At 37.3% G+C, this 12666-nt stretch overlaps 1 protein-coding gene across 1 annotated transcript; it reads right to left on the reverse strand.

Annotated features, from left to right (window-relative positions):
• Nucleotides 1-3733: 3733 nt before the first annotated feature.
• On the reverse strand, nt 3734-7101 carry clec19a (C-type lectin domain containing 19A). The gene is made up of 5 exons (XM_056264063.1): nt 6834-7101; nt 5669-5846; nt 5476-5569; nt 4867-4999; nt 3734-4217 (listed from the first exon to the last, which is right to left on the reverse strand). The coding sequence occupies exons 1-5, from the start codon at nt 6919-6921 to the stop codon at nt 4141-4143; spliced, it is 570 nt and encodes a 189-aa protein (XP_056120038.1). The 5' UTR covers nt 6922-7101; the 3' UTR covers nt 3734-4140.
• Nucleotides 7102-12666: the final 5565 nt, after the last annotated feature.

The raw sequence follows: 12666 nt of genomic DNA on the forward strand, positions 1-12666 counted from the left end.
GGAGATAATTACTGTCGAGGGCTAGAAGAGGGTCACTTAATTACTGGTCTTCAGCAACAAGGGAACAGCTTAACCCCACTGCACATGAGTCCTGGGTCTGTGTCAGGCACAAAATGATGAAAAATACCATGATTACAGATGAAATCATATCAACAAACTTGAATATTGCTCTTGACATAAATTATTTTGAAATGCATTTTAGGATATTTCTGCATTGTGTCCAGTGTTGGGGAGTAGTTAACTACAAGTAGCGACGCTACTAACTTAACTACATTTTTCAGTAGCTTGGCAGTAGCTCAGTTGCTTTTTAAACAGTGTAGCTTTTCCAGTAGCTATAGTTATAACTACTTTTTGCAGCAAGTAGCGGTGTAGCGCGAGCAAAAGCTACATTGTGTTTTGTTGAGCCTGCGCGAATCAGCGCGATGCAAGGATATTCTTCTTCTTGTTAGATTACAAACTAATTTGTTTTGCCATTACCGCCACCTGTTGTTTATTCACGCATCTTGCGGCTAACGGTTCACTGACGTACAGAAGACAAGCACAAATTTAAGGACGCACATACAGGTGATTAATGGCCATTTTAAAATGTATTAATTATCCTGCTTTATTGCTCTCTCTGTTACATCAAATTTCTATTTCTGATTTAATTACAATGAACCGCCATGATCTGTCCGCGTTTGGTAATGAACATAAAAGAACACTAAACTAAAGTTTGCGCCATCGTGTTTCAGTTGAACAAAAAATGTAATCTTAGTTTGTTTATCGCACGACAAAGGCTTTGATCTAATTAAATTGCTGTATAGATTTGTTGTGACTGGTTTCAGAGCGAACCGAACTGTGCTCACAAGCAGCTTGTGATTCAGGTTCTTCTTTCACAGTAAATTCTGCGAGCTCCATCCAGGGGCGTAGCTAGTATTGGGCCAGGGCGGCACTGGCCCGCCCACATTACTCACTGGCCCGCCCAGGCAAGTTTGATAAAAATACATTTTTAGTTTATTTTTATTCAAATGTATTTAAGAAAATATATTAATATACACCTGATTTATTGTTGACTGCTGTGTGTGTTTAATTCGTTTTCCGAATAAAATGGAACTGTCGAAGCAAGTTGTAGAAAGCCTCTCTCCGGAACGTTATTGGTTGCTATGGTTGCTGGGGGTTCCGACAGGAAAACTCTCAGCGGCGTCGGCGCCACAATAATGGCTTAACAACTTTCTTTAATGTGCTATTTGAAAAAAGCAAGAGTTGAGGAAGAAGACACGCCACTGCCTTCAACTACCGAGTCCACACAGCCCAGTTCTTCCGACTCATTTCCCCAGGAGAAGGCTAGTCAGGTGCTGGTGGCGGCTGCTTCTTGCTCCCTCTCTCCCGGTCAGCCTGACGCGGGTTTATCCGCCGATCTAACTGTGATATTATTATTTTAGCTTACTTTATTTTCGGGTGAACTGTCTTTGCACTGCTGACTAGCCTGAATAAAATAGACAGGTTATTGTCTACACTGGTTTGTCCAACCTTTATTAAGCTCTGTTGGTTGAACATGATGATTTGCCGAATATAAAGGTGTAACTGTTTTTGCAGTTTGTCTATTAATTTTTCTACTCTCTAAGGTTAATTATTACTGGTCATTTTTTTCTATGAAAAAACTATAGGCCCACTCACATTTTCACTGGCCCACCCAAAATACAATTTCTGCCTACGCCACTGGCTCCATCACTGCATGTGAGCGAGTTTAACGTGCATTGTCAGTAACACATGTGAGCGGTTGTTCAATGTATTTTCTTGCCAAAATGCAACCATCTCACAATCGGTATTTTTGAGAAAAAGTCTATACATGCAATTTACGTTGGATGTATATTTTGTTCTTGCAATGTTGTATTTGTTGCAATTTTGCACTTTTGACAAACAGTCTGAGATATTTGAGTGTTGTGTGTAAGAAAACAATAAAAATCATAATTGTATTGCATTGTTTTAAACACTACATATTTTACTTAAAACATTCCTCAGACACTTATTCAGTTATTTATAATATATGTTGTTCAAAAAAAAGCTAAATTGTTTCAATGTAGCTAGCTACTTTTTGATCGTAACTTGTAGTGTAGCTAACTACTTTTCCAAAAGGGTAGCTTGACTGTAGTTTAACTACTTTAACTAACGAGTAGCTTGTAGCTTGTCAAACTACAGTTTCAAAGTAGCTTCCCCAACACTGATTGTGTCATCTATTACAAGATTTTCACCTGACAACTTTAAAATATATCTCTGCTGTACTTCACAAATAGATTTATATTCACATTAATGAATTTTATGAACCATGTTGAAAGAAGAATACTTTATTTCCCAGGATTTAACCCAATTTCAGTATAACTTTTCTATCTGTGGTGTGGTGAACTGGTTCTATATGGCAGAGTTAAAATTAGTTTTGATGGCTGTCAGTCACACCGAATGTACGGAGCCCCGGCCTAAACGGACATGGTGATTAAAAAAAAAATGAGATGAGAAGAATTGTATGGTAATGCTTTTGCGTTCTTTCACAATCACAAATGTTTTGCGTTCCCCCAAAATACTATTTGTTTGCTTGCAAAATGTGTTTGGGTTCCCCGAGGAATTTTTCCTCCCATCTCATATATCACCATAGCCTTTGTACAGAATGTGTTTTTGCGTATAAAACCACGAGACTCATGGCAATGGAGATGCATTTTTTAGATGTTGTACAACTTCTTTTAACTTTAGCACCGCTCTTTTAGAACACACTTTTAGTGACAAGTCAGCCCATTCTCATCCAAGGCGTCATCTAACTGACGCTTTTGACCATGCGTCAACATGCCGACGCACATGGTACCCCTTAAGCGTCAATATGAGACGCGCCTCCTAGTGGTCTAACCCTAACCCTACCCCAGACCTAAACCTACCCATAACGGAAGCGTCATCTAACTGACGCTAAAGGGTGCCATGTGCGTCGGATTTAGACGCATGGTCAAAAGCGTCAGTTAGATGACGCCTTGGGATGAGAATGTGTTGGACAAGTGCAAGACACTGCAAAAGACGCGAGTGCAATGGTCAATGATGTCCATTTTGCAAATGTTTACATTAAAAGATTATGGAAAATTGTGTAAGTATTTATTTCATCACCAAACTCGGTTGAATGTCTTTGAATTGTAATGTAGTAAAACCTCTATTTCATTCTAATTCAAATTAATAAATTGAAATCAGCTCATGACTCAAAAAGTGAAAATACAAATCAGCTCATTTGAAAAGAAGACAGTCTTTAAAATAATGAATTTTGTGGCAAACATTTAGGTGCGCAAGGTTGTTTTACCAACAGCTGCATGGACAAGAACTGGGATTTTTTTGGTCACTAATTGGAGAGAAAAGCAGAAAAGGTCATCAGTCTGCATGGCTGAGGTTAAGCTCTTTCTGTCGTTTGAAGCTTTGCAGTCAACAGAGACTTAAATCCCTTCTCTTTCAGAATCTCACCTTCTAGGTCAGTGATAGATAAATGTGCAAGGCTGGACATTATGGCAGCATTACTGGATGCCAGATCCAGACTCAGGAGTCATTAAGTGGACACATGTTAAAAATAAGACCATCCACTTACAAAAATAACAGAAGTTTTCAGCAAATATACCCTATTTGAAAAGAAGTTTAAAAAAAATGAAAAAAGTCCACCAAATATTAACAGCCAGATGATCAAGGGTGGGGAACTCAGTTTTCCTTGTGAACTAAGTGTTCAGTCTATAACACCAAATACTGCAGCTTACTATCTCTGTGGAGACCAGTACGGGTCTCTAGCTAATTCCCAACAACATCACCACGTCAATATCAACATATAAGCAACAGCTCCTCTGGTGAGAAAAGAAAAGGTTCATTTCCAAAAGTGTTGAATGAGGAATGTGAACGTCATGAGTCATGGCCCCAGAGGAACAAGAAAACAGCAACAGTGATGGAGGGACGATGGGGGCAGGGAACTGGAGGGAAGGGAGAGAAACGCATGTGAAGTGCCTATAACAGGCTAGAGAGAGACCATCATCGCTGCAGGGATGCCGACGAGCTGACATCTTGTTGCTACACTGTGATCATGGGGTGTTGGGGTGTCAGTGTTGATGATGAATGATGATAAAGAACTGGATAACAATCTTAGATCTGAGCTTAGCTTTCCAGTGTAGGAATCTTACAGACGAATGGAAAGGCCTTATCACAGTTGTTGTCATTCCAAGACCTCAGAGCTGCAAAAGATGGAAAGATGCAAACAGTTTCTCCATTTTGTAATGCCTTTTAATTTTACATAATTAGTGGGGCTGTCAATCAACTTATGAAAAAAACTAAAATAGAATGAATTACAACATAATGCTGATTCACCAAACTAATATTTTTGTAAATATACACTACTGTTCCAATATGGTCAGTAAGATTTTTCTATTCATCAACGAATCCTGAAAGAAAATGTATCACGGTTTCCACAAAAAAAAAGAAAAAAAAGGTCAACAGATGAAATGTTTCTTGAACAGCAAATCAGCATATTATAATGATTTCTGAAGGATCAAGATGCTGATGCTGAAAATTCAACTTTGCCAAAATCACATTTAGAAATATATCAAAATAGAAAACAGTTATTTAAGTTGTAATAATAATTCACAATGTTATTATTTTTAGTGTATTATTTTTTTGTCACATAAATGCAGCCTTGAAAAGCAAAATATTTGGAAAAAAAAAATAACTTAATGGCCCCAACCTTTTGAACGGTAGTAGTAGGTTACAATTTGTTGCTGTTGTTTTTTATCATGTTATATTAATTGTACTAAATTAACGAAATTATTCACTGTTGTATAAAAAATAGCCATAATAATTAGTGCTTCAGTCCATTGCAACACTCACCACTGTTTTGTCTGTACCAGATCTCCACACAGTCCTCCTCCTCAGGGATGCGATGGATGCCATCATCTGGCTGATTTCCATCCCAGTAATTGTATTCATATGGTGACCCATCTGTCCATTCCATAGTGCCCTCCTATACCAACAAACTATGATTAACAATGCTATCACATTTGCTTGTTCCTTGCCCTTTGACCCTGAAGTGATAATTGAAGACATCATGCCAGGCATGAGTTCACAGATTGGGCTTTGCATCATTTGATCCAGGATCTCTGAGAACCTTTGCTTTACCAATCAGAGGGTGTGTTACATCATCCATAAACTATCTACCTCAACTTGGTGTTAGACCAAAATGTTGGTTCACCAGTGTCTGGAAATGATTAAACGTCACTCAAAGAAACTATATTTTCCGTAAATGAGATTATTAGTTACTGGCTGGGCTTGCCTTTTACAACACATAATAAGTCATGTAGCTGTTAGTGTTTTTCATGCGTAACTAAGAACTGCTTCACATTACAACCTAGTAAAAAAAAACATCAATGAATCATTCATAAAATGCATTGTGTGGGAATGTTTTGTGTTGCACTTAAAAGAGAATGTTATCATGTTTACCTGTCTTCTGTCATGAAGGCCAATCCAAATATCTGTTGGAATTCCTGGTACACGGCTGTTCACAAGATCATAGACAAACACATTTTCTTCCCAGCTATGAAAAAAGTTATTAGAAAGTCAGATTTTCAAGCAAAAATCCTGTGCTCTAAAACAAATCATGGCATCTCAGCACTCAGTCGGTAAGGAATCATACCTGTGGATGGAGGTGAGTTTGGCTGATTTGTGTCCGTTTGAGAATTCAGCGCAGTACAGATCTGCCTCGGCCCAGGTGCGGTTCAAGGGGAAGAAGCGGTAACAGTAACCCTCAAATTCAGTCCAGAAGAGCGGACATGTCACAGGCTGGTTTGAGTCTGACAGTTGCAGGGGCAGTGCTAGAGGAAATGGTAATGACACTAAATCCTTTTGCAGTGTTTATTTAGATTTAAATCAGCAGTGAACGTTTAATAGGCCATACACTTGAAAACACCGTTACGTTATTTGAAACATCATCTGGAAAGTATCTAACTGATCACAAAATATATTGTCATTGTTTCCTTTTCACAGCAACAGCCTGCATTCAATTTAGTTTGAGCTGTGCAAGAGTTAAAGAAAGTCTGTTAAGCAACGAAATCAAATAGGTTACACTTTCCATGAAAACGTTGATTATTACACAATTTAAATATTACATTACAATGATTTGAGTCAGCTTAATGTCAGAAAAAGCTTCCTAAATAAATAATTGATCAATTAATTCCAATGTTAATGCATTTGTGGATACGGAAAGCACTTTAAAATAAGGTCCTATTAGTTAATGCATTAACTAACATTGAGCAATACATTTGTTACAGCATGGACTAATCTTTGTTAATGTTAGTTAGTAGAAATACAACTGTCATTGTAAGTTCATGTATAGCTCAGGTCCATCAAATAAGTTCAACAATTATTACGTTGGATTTTAATAATCTAGTAAATGCTGAAATTAACATTAACTAAGATTAATAAATACTTTAAAAGTATTTTTCTAATGTATTTTCTACCTTAAAGTGTTACCATTACTTAATATTGTGGCAATATTTTTCACGAAAACTTTTCTTGCCTACTATGAGTCATACTTAACCTTTAAAGATGCTTTCACTGTTAGTCCAAGCTCTTGTAAATCAATAAAACATTTCAAGCATAGCTTTTACTGTATACTGTCACATTCATTCAATGGAACTGTAAAATAGAGGTGAAAACTACATTGCAAACAGATGCATCTATAATTGGCAAAACAGCTCTGGTTTAGCTTGAGACTGTCTATGCCCTATTTAAAGAAACTAATTAAAGCATATTATCTGTGTCTGCGTTGTATCCTTGTCATTGGTTCTGGTGGCACTCACCTTGTGTGATCTTGATGTTAGTTGAAGGCAGAGCCCACGCTGGGAAGCCGGTGAACAGTAGGGCTAAACTCAATTCCCAACAGAGCATTTTAAGTGCAAGAGAGATGAGACTGAGATTTGAAGTGTGTGTGTGTGTTTGTGAGCATGTGTGCTGCAGAACTGTGTGGAGTTTTGGGGAGATTAGAGGGTGTGTGAGCCTCTCTCAGCCCTTGCCTTTTTTTGGACTCTTCCTACTTGGTCAAGTCCAGAACACTGACATCAGACTGTGTAAAGGGAGGAAGAGAGAAGCCTTAAATTTTAATTTTGGGTCATCATTAACCCAATGTAAATCTCCCTGGGTCTTCAAATGTTTGGGTTCAGCAGTTTGTTTTTAGAGAAATGACTGAATACTTGTATTCAGCAAGGGTATTCAATTAATCAAAAGTGACACAGTAAAGACATTTATAATGTTCCAAAATCTATTTTTTTTTTTAGATTTTTCTCAAAGAATCTGGAAAGAAAAAATGTATCACGGATTCCACAAAAATTTTAAGCAGCACAACTGTTTTCAACATTGATAATATAATAATAATAAATATTTATTGAGCAGTAAATCAGCATATTAGAATGATTTCTGACAGTGTAAATTATTTTCACATAAAGAGATATCAATATTTGTGATTTGTCTTGTATGTAAATAAATAAATATAAACAAATTCAAGCTTTTTTATTGTTTGAAATTGTTAATTTGGTTCAGATTTAATTCAATTAAATTTCATTTAATTGCATAATTTAATTTATTAATCAATATCAATCAATATTATTTTTATTGGTGAAATTCTGTCAATATAAAGTCTGTTAAAGGATTATGAATTGCTATGAACTTGTTCATTTTCAAGTTTTACACCGTTTTACATAACCAGATCACAACCTGCATCTAATTAGCACTGTTGCAGAAACATTAAACACAAATTACCTGTGATTCCTTCTTGATTCTTTAACTTGTGAAATTCAATCCGCAAACGCATTATGGCATGAATGGGAGAAGATGATGTTAGAGTGTCCACACAGCAACCTGGAGTGAGTAAAGATTAATGATGCATCAGAAAATGTTTGGCCCTAGAATAAAGCAAGAAAATATCCAACGGGTGGTTAACCTTCAAATCCATGGAAACATTTTACACTGTAATATTTTGTTATCATGATGTCCAGCTTGTCTGCAGAGTTATTGAGCACCCACTTTACACTACTTGCTTACTTCCATTAGTGTCCCCTGACACCGTCTTGCGGTTGATGGCATGTCTGCTTTATCTCAGGGCCTACAGAGCACATGCTATTAAAGGCCCAGAATTCCTCTTATCTTCGTGAGGGTTGCCGCCTATAACAGCTAAGGGCAGGGGCATGGAGATATGACTCATTCTTATACTGAAGAAGACCTCAGTTTAAGACTTTCAGATGGGATTGCTGCTGCTAAATATGGTCTCTAAATGAGTCCCTCTTGTTGGTGGAGCTTTCAGCATCATGTACGACCTACTTCACTGTAAATACTGGCAATACATTGATCGGGGTTCTTCATAATCACACTAAATTCATGCCCTGGATCACCAAGCATTCGACCAAGCCAACAATGAAAAAATAGTTCAGACATTTCCATCATTGGGCGTACCCATGATCTTTTTGAGGAAGATGAACTAAGATGTGTGTGCTAGCTAAAAATATCCTTTTTGAGTCTGGTATTGATTTTGAGTCAGTTCAAAGCCAGCTGATGTGCAGACATGAGATAAAACATATCATCCCTTGTTTTATTGGCAGAATTCACAACAAAAATATTCTTATAGACTATACATTTTACACTGAAAAGGACAATTCTTTTCAGGAAAATGTTTCCGATTACCTTTTGCAGCAGGTTCCAACATTGCTTGTAATCCCTCAGGTGTAGTGCAGAAGGTAGTGCACATTAGATAAGCAACAGCTGTGACATTCAGCACTTTCTGTTGCAGCACAATCGAACAGCTGCACATAGTGTTAATTATGAGAGCTTTCTGACCTCAAATGTGCAATTCCCATTGCTTTCTGTAGTGCTTAGAGACAAAACACAAAAGCATGGCCAGTAATGAGTTGCAGTATAGTTATAGTCTTAATTAATTGTTGTAGTTAACTCAAAGGGTGCAATAACACACTGTGAGCCAGATAATCTCCATAAGTTACCAGCTGTCATCCCCGTGTACTGACACAGTGTTTATTGTGCACATTGTTGCTTAGCAACTTCAATCCATGCATTGAGCTGGGCACTGGTGCCACAAAACCTATCACAGCAATGCTCTGTGCGAGAACGGGCAGCTCTCAGTGGACCATCTCTTTCTAATTACTGGAACAAGTGCAATGGTTTGAGTGTTACTGGATTTCATTGCAAGACGTGAGAGAAAAGTGGGAGAAAAAAAACTGGGCTGATGAATTCTGCTTTAGCTCCTTGCTACCATCTTGTGGTATAATTATGCAACCTGGGTGTGGTGAATGGATATGCACATAACACAGTTTGATCTTGAATAATAACTATACACCAAACATATTTGCTTCTTATTAATATGTTAATATTGTGTAATAATTATCTTATTTCTCTTTGTTTAAGATTAAAGACAGGGGGTCCCATCTGTTGCCATAAGCTGTTGCCATAAACTGTTGCCATTTCATGCTGTACCTACACTACAAAAACTTTAACTCAGGAGAACTGGAGAAACTGTGTTATGAGCATAACTACCAAGAACAATGCACCAAAAAATATTAAAATTCCGTCATCATTTACTTACTCTCATGTTGTTCCAAACCTGTATGAGTTTCTTTGTTCTATTGAACACAAAAGAAGATATTTTGAAGAATGTTGGTAACCAGACAGTTGACGGCACCCATTGACTTCCATAGTAGTAAAAAAATACCATGGAAGTCGTTGGATATACCATCAACTGTCTGTCTTGATGGTGAGTAAATGATGACACAATTTAAATTTTTGGGTGAGCTATCACTTTAAAGAGGACAGAGGATATAACCTGAACCTTTATGATGAATGGAAAACTTTTACAAGATGCGTTTCAGAACTACAATTCTGGTTTGCATTGTTTTCTTCATCTGTTTGACGCCCTCTTTCTTTCTTTTCCCCTCCATTTCATACACATCCTGTTGTCACTAGGCAACCACACGGTAAATTTGGCTACTACACCAGGGGCCCGTTTCAATAAGGAGGTTCAACCAACTCCGAGTTAAAACTTGAACTCTGAGTTGACTTACCCTGAGATGGTAAACTCTGAGTTTTCGGTTACAGAACAGCTGAAATGAGTAAGTTCAATCAACTCTAAGTTGACTGACTCTGAGTTAAGCGCGTGCACCACAACTATAAAAAGCCATTATCAATGGAGCGCAGATATTACGAGTCACCATGGTAACAGCGCCAGACAAAAAGAGGTCTGCATATTTCTCACCAAGTAATCTAAATACTGTCATTTAGTTAAAGGGATTACTCTTAATTCTTCTGTAATATAAAGCAAAATATGATGTCATTGCATTAAATACTGCATAGACTATAGAACAATTCTGTTTAAAACAATAGTGGATTTAACATAACATTTTTAAAAGGTATATTTTTAATGTAACCTTCACTCTCTACACACTTTGGTCAATTCAAGAATAATTCATGCAATTGTATATTGTTAATTTGAAAGCATTAAAAGTGCAGTTTTGTCTCTTTTTGTATCGTTCAAGTGGTTGAGGTTGATATGGGATTTAGAAAGTAATTAGTAATAAATAGACTTTCTAAAGTAATACTTTCTAGAGATAGTAATTATTACATTAATCTAATTACACTGTTGAAGATGTCATTTGTAGTTAGTAATTAATAACTATTTTAGAGTAACTTACCCAACTGTTATAATATCAGAGGTGAAAGTGGAAGAACAGTATGCTATTCAACCTAATTTTAATTTTCATGTAGCCTAGGTGCAATCCTGCATGCATTAAAAGAACATGGCAGCAGCTGAAAATGAAATATAAAACATAATTCAATCAGGTAAGGCTTGAGCATATCATGGATGTAGGGTACCTGACTTTACAAACATTTGACATATTAAATAACTAAATAGCATCCAGTGTTTAGCAGTGCAAAAGCATTTTTGACATAGGTCTAATTAACACAATTAAATGGTCATTCTCATTTGACTTCTACTCAGCCAACAGAAAGAAGGAAGAGGCTCACAAAGATGGAGATGAAGATGCAGAGGAGATGGAGATGCAGAGAAGATGGAGATGAAGATGCAGAGGAGATGGAGATGAAGATGGAGATGCAGAGAAGATGGAGATGAAGATGCAGAGGAGATGGAGATGAAGATGGAGATGAAGATGCAGAGGAGATGGAGATGAAGATGGAGATGCAGAGGAGATGAAGATGGAGATGGAGATGCAGAGGAGATGGAGATGCAGAGGAGATGGAGAGGAGATGGAGATGGAGATGCAGAGGAGATGAAGATGGAGATGCAGAGGAGATGAAGATGGAGATGCAGAGGAGATGGAGAGGAGATGGAGATGCAGAGGAGATGGCCCTGAGCCTGAATGCTGGAAGGCCAATGGCTGAGGGAATTCCTGGAGGGACTTCATCAGAGCCAGTCACTCCCGAAGATTCAAGTGCCTTCATAAAATGTATAAGAGGTCTACATATGTGTTATTTTTTATATAGGCTGTTTTTGATATTTCCATATATTTTACTTTGGGTTGGGTTTTTTGTTGCTCCCAACCGATTCTGATGGTAATATCTGTCTTTTGGAGCCTCATGTCCCAAGAGAACCTCAGACAGTTGTAAGTAGCCTACTCAATACACCAGAAATTATGACAAATAGTATTATAAAATGTGCTCAATCAAATGCTCATCTTCACAGGATGATGGGGATGAAGAAACAGTTTCTGCTGCCACAGAGAGGCCTACAGAGGAAATGTTAATATTATCTGTCTACACATCAAACAATCTACACATTCAAATTTCTTCACATTATTTATGTAGAGTAGCCTATAGAATCTAAGTTTATTTCTAAGTATAAACGGATATTCATATCTCTCCCCCTGTCCCCAGATTTTCAGTGAATGCCACAGTTTAATTCTGTAGAATGTGTTAAGAACTACATGATGTAACTCTAATCTACTGTATTTTCAGTTGCCAGTTAAGAAGTTAAATTGACTTCATCTTATTTAAAAAAATTGGGGAGAAAAAACCCAGCAATGAATAAATGTACCGAAAGAATTAATGAGGTGTTTAAACACCGCTTCCTCTTTAAAAAAGGGGAGGAGACCGAAATAAACTCTGGGTTTACGGAAGTAAACCTGCTCCCAACCAGGTTAGGTTCACAGAGTAAGTTACCATGGTAACTGACTCTGAGTATAAGTTACCTCTCTTTCAGAAACGGGCTTGACTTACCCTGCTTTCTCAGGTTTGACTTACCTCCCATTCTGAAACAGAAAACCCAGAGTTTCCCTCATTTCAGGGTTAACATACTCAGAGTTTTCACTTAACCTCCTTTCTGAAACAGGCCCCAACAGATGTTGCTATTTTCTGCTTTGCTTCGAGTGAAAAGGTGGAATATCACATTTAATTAATTACTTTTTTGCTTAGCCTACACTTGCTTTAAGCTTTAAGTTTATTTTAAGCTACAAGTGAACAAAACCCCCTGGAGTTGTTTTAAGTAAGTCTGAGTTTCTGTTATTGTTCGTAATTATAATTATAAATGTGCCTCTGTATCCGTAACGTTACTAATAACAATAGAGCTGCAGTTATTTCTATACACCGATAGATGGAGCTGCCGCCGTGTGAACACTACAG

The sequence above is a fragment of the Rhinichthys klamathensis genome, unplaced genomic scaffold, assembly GCF_029890125.1.
Source record: "Rhinichthys klamathensis goyatoka isolate OS25496 unplaced genomic scaffold, OSU_Roscu_1.1 h1tg000213l_1, whole genome shotgun sequence".
Taxonomy (NCBI): Eukaryota; Metazoa; Chordata; class Actinopteri; order Cypriniformes; family Leuciscidae; genus Rhinichthys; species Rhinichthys klamathensis.

Coding starts and splice junctions, on each gene's coding strand:
- clec19a (XM_056264063.1), bottom strand. CDS start 6,921: ATGCTCTGTTGGGAATTGAGTTTAGCCCTACTGTTCACCGGCTTCCCA. Junction 5,847..6,833: donor TAACATCAAGATCACACAAG/GTGAGTGCCACC, acceptor CATTTCCTCTAG/CACTGCCCCTGCAACTGTCA. Junction 4,218..4,866: donor CTGGTACAGACAAAACAGTG/GTGAGTGTTGCA, acceptor CATCTTTTGCAG/CTCTGAGGTCTTGGAATGAC.